Source organism: Varroa jacobsoni, unplaced genomic scaffold, assembly GCF_002532875.2.
Source record: "Varroa jacobsoni isolate VJ856 unplaced genomic scaffold, vjacob_1.0 scaffold_859, whole genome shotgun sequence".
NCBI lineage: Eukaryota > Metazoa > Arthropoda > Arachnida > Mesostigmata > Varroidae > Varroa > Varroa jacobsoni.
In genome coordinates, this window is record NW_019213761.1 from 441443 (window position 1) to 462992 (window position 21550).

Here is a 21550-nt window from a genome sequence, read left to right on the forward strand (position 1 = left end):
AATGTTTAAATAAACTTTGAAGACGTTTTGTTCCAGCTAAGTTCATCTCAGTTTTATGCCGTCTAGGAAGCTCTCATGATAACCGTCGCTCTATTGTACGTTAGTAGCAAAACAGTTGCAATTAGTTCTCAGATCAAATGCCGACGGCGCCATTTAGTAGCGCACAATGAGATAGTTAATTGTGCAGCAGCTTTTTCGTGACTTTGTCGCAGTTTACTAATAAACACATAAGTTTTTTTTTTTATATGGAACAGGTTTGGGAAAAAATGGCCGACATTTTACGACCTTCAATAGGTATCATTTTGGAATCAAACGTTTCATAAATGCCATGTAAGATAAGATTGGCTTCAAATACGCGTACGAGTGAAGTCTTTGTATGTATAATAAAGAAGAGTCCATAATACCATTAAGTGAAGACTCGACTTAGTAAAGAATGAAGCTAGGAATGATAACATGCGCTGATAGCCATGGATCCAAGCAGAATTGGGTCCCACCATTAAGGGAAGGTTCCATTGTGCTCTGGGTTAATAACTACCAACTTGATTAAGTGGAGGCAATTCGTTAATGAAGGGTAGAGATTCGCTCTAAAGAAAGAATTGAAAAACGAATATGTAAAAAAACAATAAGTAACTTAGGGCTGGCTATTTCACCGTAGCCATTTATCGAAAGCTAGAAAAACGGTTATATGTCTATATTTCACCATAATCTTTTTTAAAGCTCCAACTATATGTCAATGCTGAGATATATAAATCATAAGGATTTTCTAATTTTGTTAGTTAATCAATAAAGATATTTTAATCAAACTGAGATGCTGGTAGCAGATTAGGTGGCTTCGTAAAACCGACGCTCTAGCCAAAATAGCCTAATGTTCCACCTTCGATCGCCTCTAATTTATCGGATCACAACCACATGAAACTGTGACCTTCCATACATAGCCATGCACGTTGTCATCATGACACCTATAAACCGGCGTGAACAATATGGCGAAATGATCAGAGTCGGGAGGAGTTGTTCGAACGGCTGGTTAATTGGGAGTCACCGTTTTGTGGGATTCGAAAAGAGGATATTTAAGCAGTGGAATGAGTATAAAATGCTCAGGAAAACGGAGGAGTGGCCCGTGTTCGACTGGGATATCAATACCTGGCAAACGTACAAGAAAAAATTGTGCGAGCATTTTCCGGAGGAGGCCAGCTTACCACAACAGTTCTTCAGTCGCGATAAGACGCTCAGTGAGCTTACTAATGCCTAGCAATCTCTGTTAGATGAGCAGGTTGTAAAATTTTGGTGTATTCTTATATAGCATTAGAAAAAGCACCTTTTGCTAACTTTTTTGCCGCACCGAACATAACCTATGCTGAGTTAGTCCCTGCGCTGAGAGACTATATTCTATAGGAACATGGCACTTACTGGTAAAACTTTCCAAGTGAACTGTGTTAACTTCGTATTATGTGCGCACAATCGGAATTGACTACCCTAGTGCAGTCTGAGGTACTTGTCGGCTCATTATTTCTACCACCGAAAATTTTATAATGTCAACCTCAAGGCACATCAATGGGCAAGCCATTAATTAATGGGTGCTAGTAATCAGTGTAGTGCAAAAAAAATTCAATTTCGCGGCTTCTTGCTCAGATAAAGCACCCTGTACCGTTTTGACTCAAAAAAATTGCCAACCAAAGTGTCATTACGGTCACCGAAGCGCAGAAAAGCACGGACCCGCGTAAGGTACTTCAGGGGACGTCAGAGGTAGCTACCTATGCTTCTTGGTAAACTACACCAGTTGCAACTGAGAACATTCGCTAGGTCAGCGTGGTTAAGTTTAAACAGATCAAATATTGTAATATTAATATATAATAATATATATAAGTACATATCTGCAAGTGTATAAATACAGAGCAAGTGGCTGTGAAGTGCTCGTTTTCGCCAACCAACGATAAAGCTAAGCCAGTCTGCTTACTTATATATATACTTACTTATATATATATAAATAAGTATATATAACGAGTAGTGCCTACTATTTTAAACGTCAAAAAAATTCACTGATCACTGCCATTATTACATAGGGTTTATGTGAAGAAGTGTAGAGTAGAGGCACTTAACGCTGAATAGTAAATAAAATACAATGAGTATTGTTCTGTTTTTCGCAGCGGGTTGTTAGTAGTCGGAACTTTAATGGAAGCTTAAAATTACCCCAGATATAATTTTTAACCTTACAGCAGGGATAGGGTTACAGCACAGCAAATCCTGTCATTTTTTAATAGATCGCGGCCTCCGAGCGAAAAGTTGCCTCATAAATTTAGCCTATACATTAATGAAAGATTTCCATTTAGCTAATGAAACTAAATATCAAGTCTCTGTATTATTTGCCAATTCTACGTGGCTGGACAGAGTTAACAGTCAAAAGAGTACCTGCGTCGATTACAATTTCTTTATGCTGTTTATGTTCACTATGATCCTAAACTGAGTGATCTTTGCGAAGGTGACCCTCTTGTTGTATCTGGGTGAGGGTGAATGTCCCTTTCTCTGATTATATAAATTATCGAATGAAAACAATCTCATGACTTAGCAACTACAGCAGACGAGCTGGTGCTGTTCGATTGCCTGTGGTGCGTACACGAATTAGTCAACTACTTGTGGCTTCTAGAGATGATTTTTGATGCCAATCGTTGATTTCTGTCCTATATTCTACTGTCAGTTAGCGTTAGTGATTGCGTGGCGTTTCCCTGTTCACATTTGACGGTAAGCGGTATCCGGTAATGATAGGCACCTTTCAATCTATAATCTATTCCGGCAGACAAACGCGATTGTGTATGCGTTTGTGACAGCAGGCACGGGTAATAGTTCTTCGCTCTGTAGTTTTGAAGTAATGTATCGTTTTCTTTTCCCTGTAATGACTAACTTACCGAAATTATATACTGTAGTATGTCATGTAAGTAGAGTTGATTCCGGAGCATTTTTAATTCAAAATTTATTCAGATCGGTAGGTTGGTAAATACCATTAGTTATTTATTAGAGAGCAGATTCTGTTTAGCCAAACTTGTTTTATATATGAAGTTATAGTCTCATTTACGATGAGTATGCAGATGACCTGAGATACAGAAGTGACATGTGCTTGGGAATTTTCGCGATCACTCGTGACCATGAAATGGTCACGAATGATCGCGAATGTGTTTCAATCGTGTGAATCGCTCAATGTATTTCATACTATTCGCGTGACTTTAACGTGGTAGTTTTATGGCGCTTTCCGGCGATATAGACGATTTTTTATGTCCACCAAAGTGCACGATTGACACACGCCGTCATTGGCCTGGTTGGAGAAAACAGGTTTAGGTAACACCGAGACGCGTAGGATTGCAGAGTTCTATATACAAATGATGAGTTTTTTATGGCTCACATAACAGTGTATGAACTATAATAATGCACTGCCAAATTGGATAGATGAACACTTACCGTTACTAATCGAGAAAATAAGAGTGGGAATATGTATTCTGCCTTCAATGTCTGCCTTATGAAAACCGTTTATATTTAGTCACCGATTACGCTTAGTCGAGCATAATTGCAGTTTACCAGCTGTTGGTGGAATAGATTGACCCTTTTTTGAATGAATTGCTTTCTGGTCTAAGATGTAAGTCTTTGCATTTAGATGCATTCGTGTTATGTTAGATCCAATCTTTGATCTGGCTTGACGCATAAGTTTTCTCCTATGAAGGACCAATATGGAGGTGTTACGATGAGAACTTATATGGCGCTTCTAACAGTTACCGTGAAATTTACACTTCGCAGCGTAGTCTATTACTATAGTCTCCATTAATCATAGCCTTAACTCTAGACATAACGTACTATTTCTATCATTTTTTAGCTGTCACCAAGTCATTGTTTGATCGAATAAGAACCTGCCACACATGTCAAGCTAAACGTAGAATTAATTTGCTAGATTCTAAATTGTTCGCCCTATATAAAATCAATAAACAGATAAAACAATAGAAAATAAATAGCAGTATCATAGATATTCTCATGCTATCGACTAAAACAAAGCTGCCGTGATGTCGTGCGGGAGGAGAGCTCTTTCACTGTCTCTGTGAGTGCCAGGGGATCAGGAGGCGGGATGTACAAGAACACTTAGATATAGACGTCATGGTACGACATTGCATACGTGAATATATACATCTAGTTGGATGTATCAGATGGATTTTCTTTTTTAAGGATTTTTTTAAATGGCTTGACATGACAGGTCACTGACTGGATTTTGTGCGTTACCGACTCTGATTATCGCTTTCGCTATTATTAATAACAGAAAGGCATTTTTGAGAAGTGTTTTGATATTGTAAATATTTTTCTAAATCGCGACTTTACAAAAAATATTATAGATTGAACTAAGGAATTATCTACAATGACCGGGACCGACGAATCGTCTACAATGGTAAAGCCCACCATTAAGTATACCCAGGTTAGTAGAACAAGGTACATATCATTGATTTAAGCTTTATTTCGACGTGTGCTAATAATATACACAATATTTAGCGCAAACGATAGATAAGCTTATATGTAGTACATTTGTTCCTTATTTCATCAAAATCGAATTTCTGTGCCACGCGTGCACGATGATTATAATGAAGAGCGCTCACGTCAGATACAGATAACCGTCGATTACATGCAACGTACACATATTTGAGAGAACTTCTACATTTATTAAATTTCTCTAATTAAATGTATGTTTATATTGCAAATGGTTACAGTTGTTCATCAACAATGAATTTGTCGACTCTGTTTCGGGGAAAAGGTTTAGTACTTTTAACCCGACCAACGAGGAGCTCATTACCGAGGTTGGATACATACCAAATTTGATCCAAATACATCTTTCACTACTTACTGTGTACACATATGTTGTTACAAAATATCTGTGATAATTTGTTAGATTCTTCTTCTATTTGCTCTCTGGATTTGATTATTGGGAAAATTCGTTGTGAGAAAAGTAACCCTTAATAGAAATTTTTTGCGCGCATTTTTGCAACTATGGGCGGTTCTAAATTCTAGACTGGCCTTGTGGAACATCATTAGCTGTCAGAATAATACTATGTTGGATCGTATTGGTGGAAGAAGTGCTCGCCTGTGTGTCCTGTCATTATTACGTCAGGCGGTGTCCTTTGCAGTGTCATGGTTGAAGTAGAATATAGTCGTATCGGACGAAGAAACTTGTTTCTTCGCGCCGGGGGCAATAAAGCATTCTTTTGCAAACATCAGAAATCTTGATAGATCGAATAAATAAACAAAAAAAAATAAGCGAAAACTTTGGGCGGTATTTATCTTGCTAAACGCTACAGATATTTGCAGACGAAACTATATATCCGTATAGGAATGTAGAAGTACTGCACACAGCGTGGGTATTTTCTTCGTGGTCAGTGAGTACAAATTGTCGGTATAGCATGAGCATGGCAGGTGATTGCGTGTGTCTTTGGTGCTTATTGCAGGTCAGTGAGGCCGATGCCGCCGATGTCGATCGTGCCGTTGCGGCTGCGAAGGCCGCATTCAAACGCGGTAGCCCCTGGAGGTATAGTCGAATTCAATAATTGCAACTTGTCGAATGAATGAATGAACGAACACCAGGATGTATTTTCGTGTCTAAAATATTTGCAGTAGGTCAATGTGATATGTAGAAGATTGACATGCACATTATGCTAGCTTATATGTAACTTTGATCGCGCTACCAAGTGTTTTTAGCAAACACAGACTGGAGCAACATTCAATGATTTCCCTTTAATTCTAACAAAAATAATATTAGAATAGCACTTCACGTAGTACAATGAAGCGATCTCGTCTTGTTAATGACTTTCTTGCCTTTACTATGCGAATTAGAACAATGGATGCATCGCAACGCGGAGTTCTCCTCAACAAGCTTGCCGACCTAATCGCTCGTGATAAGGATTATTTGACTGTAAGTATTTTATTATACAGGCCTTTTGTTTATACAAGGCCTGACGAAATGTGTTATTAAAGAACTCGAAATAATAAATTTTGGTACCCATTCCGAGCATTTGTCTTACATTTTCAGAATTTGGAGGTACTCGATAACGGTAAGCCATATGCGGAGGCAGATTTCGATATGGACTGCGCAATTGCCACGTTTAGATACTATGCCGGTTGGAGTGACAAGATTCACGGAAAGACAATCCCTGCAGGTAAAAAAAGGGGTTTTGGACCTATTTTAGAGTGATTGTGTAGTATCTTGGCATGGATAAATTAAAATTTAGGTTTGTGCATAAGAATTCAAATAATTACGTTAAATCTTTAGAGACCAGATAAATGCTCTACACAAATTTCTGGATGTTGCAGATGGACTTGTTATGAGCATGACTCGTCTTGAGCCCATTGGTGTTTGTGGCCAAATTATTCCAGTAAGTACGAAAATCCCATCTCTTAACTTACATGTCTCGCGCAAACTCGTCATACATTCCATACGTGTACTTGTTAGTAACAAGTGTACACTGCGTCTTGCTTATAACGTGTTGCTATTTCCTGAACTGCAGTGGAACTACCCGGTCCTGATGGTTTCTTGGAAACTGGCACCGGCGCTCGCTAGTGGAAATTGTTGTGTCCTAAAGCCGGCTGAGCAGACACCCTTGACCGCCCTTTATATAGGGGCCCTCATTAAGGTACTATACTAGATATCCTTTAGATTTACTTTTCTCATCTGATTTCAAATTCCGGGTAATTTCATCCTGGAACGATAAAACGTCTACGATTTTACAGCATTTTTACAATAAACATAATTTTATAGGAGGCCGGTTTTCCTGCCGGAGTCGTCAACATAGTACCCGGATTCGGTCCTACTGCTGGTGCTGCAATTTCCCATCATAATGACATCGCTAAGGTAAAACGATACATCAACAGCCATCAGAGCACTCTTATATTTCTTATATTTTCTCAACGAGGTTGTTTTTCCTTGACGGTTCATACTTTTTTACTTATACGCGGTGCAACAGACTTATGTTTATTGCATCATTCTTAGGTTGCCTTTACGGGTTCTACTGTCGTTGGGCGACTGATTCAGAAGGCGTCTGGAGAATCAAATTTAAAAAGAGTGAGTATCATATACGAGTGCTAGCGATCACAACGGTACAATGGATGAAAAGAACGAACATCGTGTAATGCAACATCACTATATAATCTTGCACTAACGCATTGTGTATGTATATATATATATATATATATATATATATATACTATTGAATTATGGTTTAATGGTATCAATAGTTTAATCCAACTCATCCATAGCGACCAAAGCTAAATTTTAGTGTTTTTATTCGGTTTCATCAGGTAACGTTGGAGCTGGGTGGGAAAAGTCCTTTGGTAATTTTTGATGATGCCGATGTTGAAGACGCCGCCAACATTGCACACGCCGCTGTGTTTGCCAATATGGGGCAATGCTGTTGTGCAGGCACAAGGACCTTCGTTCAGGAAGGTCAGCTACATACATGAGCTACGAGATAGATGACAGATAGTTGTCTAGGCTCTATCTAGGCAGAATGTTCAAACTAATGGGCGGAAAAGTTTTCGGTAGAAGGCAATTCTGATAAGTTCATATCATGTACGATTACAGGTATCTACGATGCGTTTGTCAAGAAGGCTCAGGAACTAGCAGAGAAACGCAAAGTTGGCTCTCCGTTCGACAAAGACGTAGTTCAGGGCCCACAGGTATCGTCATTCATCTAATCCTGTTCCCAGTGTAGTATTATTAAGCATTATGCATTATGTAAGCTTATTATGCATTATGTACAAATTTTAGCGTCTACATATCTAAATGTTAAGCATCAGTATTATCTGATCTGCGGGTTGGCCGAGGTTTGCGTCATTAACTTTATCTTGCAGATCGATATCCGGAAGACTAAAAGGATCATGGCTCTAATCGAGAGTGGCAAACAGGAGGGCGCGCGTTGCGTCGCTGGAGGAGCTCGTCTCCCTGGCAAAGGCTTTTTCATTCAGCCAACAGTATTCGCAGATGTTGAAGACCATATGCGCATTGGTTAGTAACTAGTGAGCTTTGGGGTCAGTGCTGATTTTTCTTGTTTCTAATTCTCTTAAACTCTAAAGCGCAACTAGGCTTTGAGACACCCGAAAAATTTTGTAGCCGATTAACGAAGCAAGAGAAAGAGCAGCTATCGCAATACATGGAAGAAAGCGCAGAATTTCACTTTTGCCGTTGCTTGCATCACTACTTTTATTATTTAAGCTCGCGAAGAGATCTTTGGACCGGTTCAGCAGATCCTGAAGTTCTCGACAATGGAAGAGGTTTTGAGGCGCTGCAACGATACACAATATGGGTTAGGTTCCGGTGTGATCACCAAAAGCATTGATCGTGCTCTCACCTTTGCTCAGGTATATCGACTAAATTAAGACCGTTCCTTCACTTTATTCGCATTGCAGCTAATCAACATATTATAACGTAATCGCAAACACCATATCGTTTTCATAGAGAATTTGTCTCATTTTTAGGGTATCGAAGCTGGTTCCGTTTGGGTTAACTGCTATGATGCTACCATGGTTCAAACACCGTTCGGTGGTTTTAAGCAAAGCGGTCACGGACGTGAATTGTAAGCATGGCTTAATAATTTTTGTACCTTTATCGTATGCGTACACGTACATGCTTCGTCAATTAGCTGAAATCGAAATATTTGGTCAATTAGTTTCTGACAGGAAGATTTTTTTTGCAGAGGTTACGCCGGTATATACGAGTATCTAGAAATGAAGACGGTGAGTATTCGTTTTTGTGCAATTTCTTAGAATGCGTTTCTGTTACACAGAATGCTATTTTAAGCAAATGTAGATAATTTTTTCGAGTAGAATCTCGTAAAAGAGGAACGTTTGTTGACATGTAAAAGCGTTTTCTATATCTTTAGGTAACCATTAAAATCCCACAAAAGAATTGAAGTAACGGACTAGACGTGATCCTGGATGTGGTTTGTTCTTCGGATGTAAGGGAAAAACCGTGAGGCTGATAGCCTCGGCCAACATCAGAAGATATAGCGTACCTGAAAATTTCAATAATTTCTTGATAATAATTTTATAATTTACATATATCGTTTTCATTATAGATAGATAATAATCCTGAGTAGGTATCAAGTCGAGCTTGGCGTATCGTTACGAACTCCTTATTACGCTGTAAGTCAATATAGTCATTCCATTCCCATACTTGTTTTGCGGTTCATTTACCCATGTGATATTTGTGGCGTCTTATACAGCGAATAGGTCCCGTTCCTACGTCGGTACGCCGTTCCTACGGTACGTCTTATTGCGTACTGAAGGCCAGCAGCTTTACACAGCGTTGGCTTTCTTCTATGCAGCGATATGAAGGTCTCAAAATAATGATAAATTAGGAGCTTCTGTTACTGAAGTATCAATATGTTTACCATATGAGACATAATGGGTCATTTTCAAGTAAGTAGTTTGAGGCATCTATTTTTTGGTTCCCTTGTCACGCGTTTATCTAAAATAGCTTCTGGTATAGAAGTGACAGAAGTATGTGTATTCCCATCTTCCCCACCCCGAATCAGATGACGATAACGACAGTAATAACAATAACAACGGCTATGGTGGCTGGGAAGAAAGGGATCAAAATGATTTGATTTCTCTTCTTATAATGGTCGACTAACTTCCGTGAGTAGTGATTGGTACCGCCGTACATAGTCAGCTACTATTGTCCCTACACCGTTTGACCTTAAGCAGCAGAAGCCCGCGAGAAATAAACAACGGAGAGATGCAACCAGGTTGCAGTTCCGTTTAAGAAATTGCAACAGTAGGAAAAAGTGGCGAAAAACATAAGAGTTGAGTGAAAAAAACTGTCGTACGGTTGGACGGGGAGTGCGAAGCGGAGGAGGCGGCAGCGGCTAGAAGGCTAAAAAGTTGCAAAAAAATTGGGTCCCTCAGTCGATGGCACCACTTCGCGAGAGGTCCTTGCAAGTCTTAAGCCTGGACTGGCCGTCTACCCTGCATGATGATAGCATCTAGGTAAGAGAGAAAGTGGTGATGTCTGAGACAGACTGGGAGATTGATGAAGAGCTAGAGTATGTTAAGAGAAACAACGCTTTACCCACCTATATGTTGCCGTGTATTTAGGTGGCTGCTATGAAGGCTGATATAAAGGCGTGGAACGCGGAAGTAGCGGCGTCTGACACACACCGCAACACTTCAGAACTTCGCCACTGAGTGTTGCTCCGATAGCGCTGCGCTGCGGCGGTCGCGTTGTTGATCGTCTCGTCTCAATCGATGTTGCTCAATCGTTACTGTTGCTGATAGTAGTGTTGGCCTGAAGCAGAAGGAGCATCCGAACAAACGGCGACCCACAGAAAGAATGCAGGGGGTTCGAGACATGAGAATGGGGACGGAGCAAGTTCTATTGAAGGCTGCTGGAGCGACGGCGGCACGAGTCTAGTAGTGCACGACGCATGAGAACTGTCTACAATACAGAACTCGCACGAATACTGATACTGCTACTGGGCCAGCAGACTTATCGGGTGCACCGAGTGCGCTGAGATCACTGCAGCCTTCGGTACCGCCGTCCTCGTCGCCGCGTCGATCCTTGCGGGTGGCTGGTGCATTGTGTATTTAGAGGACTACTTGAGCAGCTATCGCTTTTAAAGACAAAGTTGTGGATTGAGATTTTTATGTGCAAAACAACCAACAAGGGCTGATGCAGATCGACACACAGGCTAGGACTAACGCTGACACTAACCGAGAGAAGGAGAAAGACAAGCTGATACGTTCCTGTAATCACTTTCTGTAGCGGAACAGATGCATGTGAAGGTAGAGGGAACACGTTAGTGTCGAGTAGTCGTGTGTTCCTCTTAAAGATACTATTATTAGCAGTGGCAGTTGGCGTAGCTTTTCATATATGTGAATGTGTGGGTGAACGGGTGAATGGGTGTGTCATTGAGTGGATTGGGGAGAGTCAATGGAAAGGCGACAGCCTCGTTAGTAGTAGGTAGGCGGATCATCACCGACAGGGAACGGCCTGCTTTGACCCGCAGACTGAGGCCCTCCCTTAAGTGCTACCGAAGGTTACGACGGCTAAGAGAACCCGGAACTTGAACGACGACGATAACAACAACAATCACGACAACAGCAGCAGCAGCTTTAAGATCGTTAACGGGCGTAAAGCGACTCCTTCATATTCTCGTTTAATGGCATTAGATTAATATTAACATCAGAAGTTCCTGCCACAAGTTTTCTCCTCCTGGTGTTATAGTTGTTGACCATCAAGAGGCACTATCAAGGTACTCATAGGCAGTGTCTATGTCGTCGCCAGAACTGACAAGAAACAAACACTGCACAGTTCGCATCCGCCTCGTCGTTGATCCGCCGTGGTATTTAATCACGGCAAAAACAAAATAAAAACTCATGAGAACTTGATTTCATATCGCTATATATTGACTAGCAGTGTTGTGTATGTGTATATATAGGTATATATATGAAAACCGTTGTTCTTCGCGCGTATTTTGTATACATTTATTTCGAAATCGAAGTGTTATTGTGTGTATTGTGTATACTATATAATGCAGTGAGTCACGCATTAGGCTTCAGCAGCCTAGGTGTTGGTGTATATCCTAGTGTAATCGCTCTACATGGAGACCAATTGTCACAGGTGAGTTGGGAACGTTTGGGCAGGTTTTGGACACCGGTAGTTCGTAGCTTACTGCATTGTCATCGTGGTCTATCGTCGGTGGCCCGTGGCATTGTGGTAAGTATACAAGTGCGCATAGATGTATTGTACGACAGTAAGCTCCTGAAACGATAACGGACGATCGGACAATGCTGAAGTGGTTTAGGCTGGGAGTATGGTGTTATGCTTTGCGGTAAAAAGTAGTCCAGAAAGATTCTGACATAGTTGTCTAGCTAGCCACCAAATCCCCTCCCTTCGTCCCGACGAAACTTTCGTTTGGCACCTGTTTGGCGGACCAGCAGCTGTGAAACCCCGATGAACAACAGTGGCCAGTCGAGACAAAAAGCTGGCCGATTGTTGCACATACCTTTTACTGTATTGCTCATGTATGCATTGCGCAATTTGTAGCACGTAAACGCCAGAGTAAGCTAATTGATATCAACGACCTTAGGGTAGAAACGGACGCTTAGGAACTCATGGGTCAGTAGAAGTTCTTTTTATTGATGGTATAGAGCTTGTCGAATGGGAGTTCTTTAACCTGAATAATTTCTAAAAGGTACTTGCATCTAGTTACAATTTGTGGCAAAAATCTAGCTATAAGACGTAGTTTTTTTGATATAGTAAAGCTTTGGGAGTAGTAGTTGGCTGGCTGCTATATTAAATGTGAATTATGCAAGTCTACGGAGTAGAACCTTGAGAATAAATAGCCGAGAAAACAATTCGAAAACAATTCTTGAAACGAAGTATGTACCCCAACGAGACCAATATTAATTAATCGCTTCAACCTGAAACGAAAAAATATTTGGCAAATATTACTTTGTGAAAGGGAGAACCTGTTGTAACTGAAGGAGCAGGGACATCTGTACATAGAAAAAAATACATTTTTCTTCACGTCTATTCAAATTAGTTGGCTGATACTCATTAGTAATCATAAAGAACGAACTTTGATTGATCTCGTTTGATTTTTCAACTTTATATATATATATATAAACTTATCGTTAGTGCCATGTATTTAAAAATATTTTTACGGGACTATAATAACGTTTTAGTTGCTGCGGGTCGTAACGTGATTTCTTTGGGCACAATCAAATATTTGGTGGCTGATTTCGAGAAATAGTCAATTTCTAGCTAGATTGTCGGTAACTACTCCAAAACTACTTGAGACGTCGCCCGTTAACACGCGTAATACAGAGGGTATTGAGTACTCCCGCAATAGGAGTAAGCAGGTTAGTTATTATAGCTTATCATAGTTATAGCAAACTGATTCAATAGATATTGTTGAGATGTTGCTGTTGTGCCGACTCGAATGTAAGAGCTCCGGATCAATTGATTCGATTATATGGACCCATTACGAAACCACTTTATTGTCTGGCCTAGGAAATGTTTTTTAAAGACTAATGATTAGCATCGTGTAAAGACCTCATCTAGGTTTTTCTGAATTATCTGTAAAGGCAGTCCCTTTGTCTAAGGCAGTCTTAAGCTGTGAATACCCGAGAGTTAGTTTGTTATGATGAACGGTCGCTATTTGCCTCGATTTTCGTGACATCACAGGCAACCTGACTAAAAAATTGACTGCTCTATGGCTTCTGCGATCTGAAGAACTGTATAAACCGAAAATGTGACATGATTACTCTTTACGACTAAGCTCGCTTTAGCATCCTGCCAGTGCGATGGGCATATCGGTAACAGCAAACAAAAAAGAGCAGAGCTTCCCGCACATAGCCCTAGGCCTCCGGACATAACAAAAATGAATTGAGCAATATATGAGTATTCCTCGCGCTATTACCGTACTCTCCGAAATTGTATCTGCCAGAAAGTTATAGAAAAACTTTCAACTTTAACAGTATCATTAGTACCGGTAATTCATCGTTTCGTTAGGACAGGTGCTTTATTTCTAAATTTGATTTTCTCAAGCACCGGAATTTTGCATGGGTGCCGCCATTTTAGCGATCGATTCGTGATTTATTTTATGAAGTTGATAATGCAGTTATAAAAAACGTTCTCATTACGTAGCCTTATACGTATGTAATTCCACATTGAACTGACGCAAGTATAGTAGCGTACTATGTTGCTATTCAGTCCTAATTTCACTTTCGAAATTGCATACCAGCATCAAATTTGTCCTCGATAGACAGAGGCAGAGCGCAATTGTCGTGACTCTAGTACTACTGATTTGCATAATTCCCACATGCACACCCAGAATTGCTTTGTCATGCAGTGTACAAGCTCATCTACGAAATCACCTTACATCGGCGATAATGTTGACGCCGGTGCCCCGGGCGCGACCTTCTCAATCACCGTGACTAAGCAGATAACATTAGATCAATCAAAATGATTGAAAAACTATTATAGCCGTTGCGTATGCAAATGTTGATATATTTAAAGCCGTAGCGATTTTATACGAAAGCAAAGAGTTCTCTTGTCAAGGAAATGACAAGGAATTTTGTGATTTTTAATTGAGTACGGTAATTTATTTGTAGAAATGTCTGCCGTCAACGTCCGATACACATGCGGACTGACTGTATTGCTTTCAAAGTGAGATCTAGGAGCATGACCCATTGAAAGCCTGTGGGAAAGGCAGAGACTACTGAAACGTTCGCTATGGGCTGCTTGAAAAAAATCTCTGATCAGTGGCAATATTTATTAAATTTCCGATTTCTTGTCCTATTCAACTCATTTAAATTTAGTTTATTTATTACTTATTTTATACTCTTTATTTTATCTATATTATATTACTGACAGTATTATATTATTACTATTATAAGTTAGTTCTCTAACAGCGAAACCTTTAGAGGTCTCCGATAGAAAAATTCCGATCTGTACCACCTGCAGTTGTTTATACACCTGTGCTAAGTTACATAATTAACGTTCTTGTCTATCAAATTTGTAAGTTGAGTTAATAATAATAATGATACATGGATTTTGTCGTATGCCGTTTTCTCTGCAATTTTCTACGAATTATTGCATAAAAGCCTACTAACGGGTTAATTTTCAAATTGCATGCGGAAGGCAAAGGCATCTACGAAGCTCGCAATGAAACATCTTTCTAGATTTTTCGTTTTTAATTTATTCTTTATTAGCATTATCATTGGTATTCAGCCTGTAGTATTCAGCAAGTGTGTATGGCTACACGTTGCCTTAATAAATGTGAGAGAAGCATGCGTTCGTATCAATCAAGCGTTGCTTTCGGTTGCATTCTGACTAGCGTAATAGAGAGATTCAAGTTATGGTCTCGTAGGCTACAGAAACTGGACATATTATTTTTTCTTTCGATATGTAGTGATGAAAGTGTCTTTATCTTTTTAACTAGAATCATAGAGAATAGGCAAAAAAATTATTTTCTCTGCGAGTAATCTATAAGAAGCCGTCACATACGCTTATGAAACAAGTCGATGACATTAGCCAAACGCGTTGGAAATTTGCAGCCAGCCAGCCAGCCAACTTCGCTTGTACACTGGAAAGTGTTAGTATAGTTACATATACTTCAATGAATCAAACTGACTTTATCCTCCGCACGTCTCAGCCTAGGAGTAGAGTTCTCCTTCTTATCTGACTAACGTTGTTTTTGCCACTTTGATTTTACTTCTTTGTCGTCAGCGACAACCGCAAACTTCACGATTCATTCCCGTTCATTGATGGCGTTTCCGCCGGCAGAAATCGTACCAGTCGGTTGCACCTCGAGATACTTCCAACGCGGGTCGACTCCACTCTGCTCCAGATGATTATCATTCCGCGCGCTCTCAGGCATTTTTGTGCTGATCTCTGTCTTGGCGAAGATTTGTTTCGGATCTAAGTGATTTTTCTACTCCCCTTCGTTCGCTCGCCGCATCAACAGACGCCCCATTACCTACTTTCTTTCTCTCCTCGGCAATCTCTACGGACCAAGGAACTTCTTCGGGGACGAATGCAACTGTAAGGAGTAAATCGAGTGATTTTTCGTTCTCGACCCATGCTGGCCAGCCGCCGCCTATCGCCCTAACTCTAGCCAAACACAGACAGGCTGGCGCCAGCCCACCTGGGCTACCGGTTCGTACCGTACCGACGGCTGTGGAATCCAGGATAGATATACCGCGGCTGGCTGAAGCGGCTGTCCAAAGCTTGCCGTTACTGTACATCTACGGTGACATTACAACTATCAGCAACAGTCGTAGTTATAGTAGTACTTGTATCAAGGCGAAAAACGCAGATCACTCAAACCCCGATCAAAGTAGGCCGGGGCAGAGACTAAAATAGGCCGATAACTTGTCCTTTGGAGCCCTAGTTGCTAGCCCCTTATCGAGGGGTTAGTCCACACGATATGCTTTCTGTTGTGTTCCTATAGGGCAGCCATTGTATGTATGTCTCCACGCGAAGCGATTTCATAGCCGAAGTTGATATCGATGAATAGCCTCATCGGATGGGTCGCTGCCCCCCGCTGCCTCGACGGACAACGATTGCGTTAGATCTGCATCGTTCCGGCGGGTAAACGAAGGACAGACTATGCTCGGGGGCGATTCGGGACGCAGGGGCAAAGTAGCACAATACAAAGCGGCTATGAAATTCGTATGTGAAGTAGGATAACGCCAGCCACCATTGTGACATAGCGGTAGACTTAAAGAAGAGAACACAGGAAAGATAGATGGACAAAAAGAAAAGACGAATGGATAAGAGCTTTTTTCTGAATGGGCGTAAACACTCGTGTTTATTTCTCGTATCAAACATAGTAGTTATAGTGGCGTAGTAAAATCACATGGAAGCTCTGTGACGCTGACATAGACTAACGTACGTACTAGAATGCACGAACGAATAGTGCGACTGAGCGCGATTTAAGCGGGCTGCTGATTTCAACGGTGACACCATTGCTGCTGGTAGTCGGCGCAGCCTGGTGGGGCAGACATACAGGACTATAAGTCATCGATAAGCATTAGCTAGTGTATGTAAATGAGCGTCTGAGATGTTTTATTAGAATAGTATTATGCAGAGAACAAGAATTCAATTGAGAAAACAACCCTTTGTTCTCTCTGACAATTTTCCTTCATCTCTAATAGAAGTCGTTTAGGTTATACTATGCACGTAAGTGTATGAATTATATATTCAATTGATTTACACCTTTACTAATACCAACGAGAATGTATGGCACATGAAAAACGTATTGTGTAATATAGATTAATTAGCAAAGAATGCAGATAATTACCTACACATTCTCCACACATATCCATTGTTTATACATTCGGTTGACTCAATGGTTTCGCGAGCTAGAATAAATTTGCTACGAAGATGATTGACTGTAAATTCGAAATTATGACTTGTTATATTTGTAAACTTCGCAGATTTGTCGTTGGGATAGGAAAGTGGCTCTGTACAATTGAAGCTATACATCTCTATTTTTTATTATAAAACAATGCGAGCAGCGCGAACTAGTTGACAAAAGCGTTTGTTAAAATGCAATATTTTAAATGCTAAGAATTGATGACATGTTGTTCTGTAGATACGGTGTACGATAGCGCCTCAATATCATTGTACCTAGCCAACATTAGAAGCTCCACTTCTTAACATGTTTTTACTGCAAAATTGCATAGCCATCGCACGCTAACGAATGAACGAAGCAGTCACCTATAACATGTCGAAGGATTTTCTGTGAGCTTCAAATGGATCTTTCAGTCGTCTTCATATACTAGTATTCCGATTTCTTGGGATACATTTTTTTGTGCCAGTGCAGAAATGACGCGTGTAACAAAAAAGCAGTACGTCTTAAAAGACATCAGAGAGTATAGATTATAAAATACTCAAAACAACAATGTCGTAAGCTGAAACCTACCGTAAGAGGTACGCACTAAAAACTCTGATATTCTGGCAGTTAGTCAGCTCTTAATTGTAATGTAATTAAATGTATATATTATTTTCTACATTAATCTGATCTAGGGCAGACGGAGTCAAAAGGACACAATAAATCCTAGATTTAGTCGGCGTTCTCCGAAATCTAAAAACGTTTTATCTGTCGTGGATCTGAAAACTTTGGTACAATTAATACAAGGCGGCTGTTAAAAGTTAAGCAGACCCTTAGAACTCAGCTAGTTTTTTTCATAGATTTATAATTATGCGATTTTCATAATTGTAAATCGTTTAGAAAATGTAAGCGTGCGGAGTCCTAGTGCGCCGCATCGTTGTCACTTTTGATTTTATTTTCACCTAGAGGTACTCGTGACCTACAAACATACATTTGCGAATCGAAGCAAGAAAAAAAGCTGCTGTTCGATTGTGCTTACCGTCAACTTAGTGCTTCTTCCGGCCAGGTGTATTGTTCAAGAAGTAAGTCCTCGATTGGATAGCCTGCGACTCTACTGCACCACATTGTATCGATGGTTCTGTAAGTAACGACTGTTCTATTTGTAGAAGATATACCCTGGCCTAACTGGAGCATTGTCAGCGAGTATGGTGATACTCTACTGTTCAGATGATGGTTTTGTTATAGTAACCGGTACGGTTTAGTACAACGAAGCCGAAAAACGAATGCGAATGAAAGAGAAGAAGATATAGGTGTGTATCTAAGAAGTCAAGTAGATTGAACAAATGGGCGAGTGTTCATTTGTAGGCGCATTTATAACTATATTTCTATAGGTGTACGATGGAGCGGTGCACTGACTCGATCCTGGAGTGGCCATAGCGCCACGACTACCGAAAGTAACATTAATCGAACAGCGCTACCAGCTATTTAGTCGAAATTATAAGGCCTCCTTAACAAGCACCGGTTTCCTTCTGCCTGATCGAAATAACAGGATCTTTGAAATGCCAAAGCAACAACTTTAGATAGGGTTGGCGTTCGATAAAGATATAGTAAGTAGGTGAATTCAGTTGATTTAGAACTATGGTATAACAAATTGAGGTCACAGCGGTATGAAGGTGGTCTTCTCGGAAGTGTTTGTGCGGTGCTCCCAGCGATGTATCAACAATAACCGACGATCACGAATACCCGAAGACTGGTATTGACGCCGCGTGGTAATGGTGTCTATAAAACGCCAATATAAAAGTTTTCCGGCCTTTGGTTCGTGGTAACGTAGACGAAATAGAAAAATTTTATATTACGTCCACACGTGGCTTTATTCAAAATTATCACGAAATGAAAACGAATGGATCAATGAACATCGGTCGAGCGGATCGTTGAGGTACCGTGAATACGAATTAACTGGCTTCACCTATATGAAATGAAAGCCAAATTGAACTCAGTTGATGCACGGTAAAAAAAGAATGTTGGAGTATTAGAACACACCGATTCGATATACAATAACGTGATTAGCAGTGTACAACATCATGGGTCCTGTATGTAATCTGAATTGACTGATTTTCGTTTATATGGTTTCCTTATGTTTCTTTCCTCTGGAAAGACCCTTAGCTGGAAAATTGAAAAGGGTCCGCTCCATATTTCAGAAATTACCATATCCCGAGCCTATACCTACATCGCTGACAGTATTTTTAATTGAAATTTGCCTCAGTCATCTGCGTAGGCCAAGTCATCGGCACGTACCCCACTTAAGCTTGAAAGCTATTGCGATATCACTATTGTTAGTCATCTAATTTATGCCTTAATTATTCGTCAGGTTAGGAGACCAAGAAGTGACCATTAGAAAAGCCTAGTATTGTATTTGATTTTTTAATCAATTTTGCCATATATTGTTGGACCATCTTATTTACTATGTTATGTAAATTTACTATGTATGTGTAGATTATGTAGAATAATTGTATTTTTGAGTAAATTAACTTCTCCCCGAATCAGCTACAACCGAGACACAGAACGCGTTTCCGTTTTCCACAGCGCTGCTTTTGCCGGCTTTTTATTTTATTATTTATTATTAATAGGAAGGCATTTTTGGATGTCGCTATGCGCAAAGCAACGACAATGCTAAGCCCAATGGGTCCACGCCTAATGCTTGTCCGACCATTTCAACCAAATACAGTTCGATACATGTAGGTCATAGCTTCGAAACTCTAACGATGCCAAAACATCGTCTGCTAAGTTAATTGACAGAAACGACAAACATTTTGGCCGTAGCGATTCTGTTGGAAAAATAAAAGAAAGCCATATAATCTATAAATTATGAATCGCTCATTGAAATAAGAACATAACGAACTAATTACCTGTAAAATGAAAATAAAAGTACATTACCCACAAATCTTTAAGGTAGTCGAAATTTTCTGCGATCCTTGTCGGTTTCAAGTAGAAGACTGCAACATATCAAGAAGCCATAAATACCAATTAATAAATGCACATAGTACTGATTGCTTTTTTCTCTGTTAGTTCTTAAATTAGCGTGGATGTGTGCCCTGAATAAATATATGGTAATCCCGGGTGGTTTTTAATATGCTCGTTTAATCGCCAGCTGACGAATCAGGCATCACTGATCGTATAGGACAAGAGTCGTCGGTATTTCGGGAAAAACATGTAACACTTTGTTCTTATGTTTATTATAGTAAAACGCTGAGCCTTACAAATAGCTTACCATATCTCAAGATCGGATAGGCGATCCGGTAATCGTCAAATCGATTTTTTTGAATTTTTATTTTGCATTATATCCACAATATCTTATATTTAAACAAATCGACATTTTTACATTTTCAATAAATGTCGAAAGTCCCGAGAAGTCGAGTAATTGCACCAGACACACGATTCTGTTTATAAAACCTTTATAAAAGGTCTTTGTAATGAGAGAAATGATGCAGTGCTACCCTTGGGATTCAGTTGCTCCAGCTGTTATGAAATAGAAAAACTATCGTTATTAGAGCTTTGATGGTAACAGTTATATATCGATATTGTGCCCGAGTGTGTCACATTGGTCGCCGTTTTTAGGGTGTAGCGATTAAAAAACTCACATAAACATGTGAGTCAAATTTCGTTGTTTCTACTAAGACTATTTATACTGTGATTCCTTGACATTTATGTTTAAAACTAGCGAAAAATGGAGCAACTAGCTTTTACAATTCGAAAAAAAGCTTTCGACCGTACCGAAGATGCACGTACTCATGTTGCACTATTCCTTACTTTTCAGACATACCTACATTGTCGTTTTCTGTTGATAAAGGCATTTATTGGAGTTAGATCTTCTTGAAGAAGTGAGTTTAATGAATATAGACGCACATATGGACCGTTTGATATCACCTCCCCTCATTTTCTTAAAATTGAGTCCTAAATGTCGCATAATTCACTTATTATCGCATATTATTTTTTTAGATGTTAGAAACGTTTAAAAAGTGTTTTGAATGAAATAATCTTATTATTATAACAATTATTATAACAATTTCTATAATTTTACGATGCTGGCGTCTAGCATGTTGATAAACCCGCATAATTGTAGTTTAGTTAGGAAGGGTGTAGTGAAGTGCCATTATTAAATAAGTGTTATTTGTAAAATTAGGAAATGGTTAGTGCGAGACGTTTCTGCCTCGAAGTACTTCGTTCTTTAAAGATAGAAAATTATCCCAGGTTTTCGTACGAGTGGTGTAATGATGAGGTGTAAGGCGATGATAGATTAATAGCTAATTCAGTGGGAGCAACAAGAGGTAAGTTGACGGCAAGACAAGACGGAGGTTCTTAGGTCAACAAGATAGGTAAACTACAGTAGCTGTACCTGTTTTGTTATTTTACTTGTTAAATTGCTATAGCCATGCAATGAGGACAGCTAGTTAACATATTAAAAATTTAGCTCTTAATATCTAATTTTTCCGCCAGCTGAGATTAAAATGTCGGACAAAATCTGTTAGGTAACAGGCGAGCAGAAACAGAGCTCCGGTTCGCTTTATCGATTAGCTATGTAAATGGTAAAAAGGTAAACGTAATGATCCAATTTTGAAAAAGCCTCGTGGAAACCACTTAAACTATACAAACATTTCATATATGGCGGACATCATGACTCTAATTTAGGTGTCTAC

General features: G+C 39.7%; 1 protein-coding gene and 1 long non-coding RNA gene across 2 annotated transcripts; both read left to right on the top strand.

Annotated features, from left to right (window-relative positions):
• Positions 1 to 2571: 2571 nt before the first annotated feature.
• Positions 2572 to 9065, top strand: LOC111264459 (aldehyde dehydrogenase 1A1). The gene is made up of 17 exons (XM_022840395.2): positions 2572 to 2736; positions 4365 to 4444; positions 4734 to 4820; positions 5466 to 5545; positions 5851 to 5929; positions 6047 to 6173; positions 6328 to 6389; positions 6522 to 6647; positions 6773 to 6865; positions 7004 to 7075; positions 7312 to 7456; positions 7595 to 7689; positions 7864 to 8017; positions 8225 to 8370; positions 8488 to 8585; positions 8706 to 8745; positions 8892 to 9065. Exons 2-17 carry the CDS (start codon positions 4388 to 4390, stop codon positions 8919 to 8921), a joined length of 1491 nt encoding a protein of 496 aa, XP_022696130.1. The 5' UTR covers positions 2572 to 2736; positions 4365 to 4387; the 3' UTR covers positions 8922 to 9065.
• Positions 9066 to 9180: 115 nt separating this feature from the next.
• Positions 9181 to 19903, top strand: LOC147752948 (uncharacterized). Its single transcript, XR_015312701.1, has 2 exons — positions 9181 to 11632; positions 15248 to 19903. It is a non-coding gene; the product is annotated as an uncharacterized LOC147752948 (long non-coding RNA).
• The last annotated feature ends 1647 nt before the right edge of the window (positions 19904 to 21550 follow it).

Bases quoted from the DNA above. Each gene is read 5' to 3' on its own strand.
- LOC111264459 (XM_022840395.2), top strand. From the start codon at position 4,388: ATGACCGGGACCGACGAATCGTCTACAATGGTAAAGCCCACCATTAAG. The intron at 4,821-5,465 runs GTTGGATACATA...TGCTTATTGCAG, and splicing joins ACGAGGAGCTCATTACCGAG to GTCAGTGAGGCCGATGCCGC. The intron at 5,546-5,850 runs GTATAGTCGAAT...TATGCGAATTAG, and splicing joins AAACGCGGTAGCCCCTGGAG to AACAATGGATGCATCGCAAC.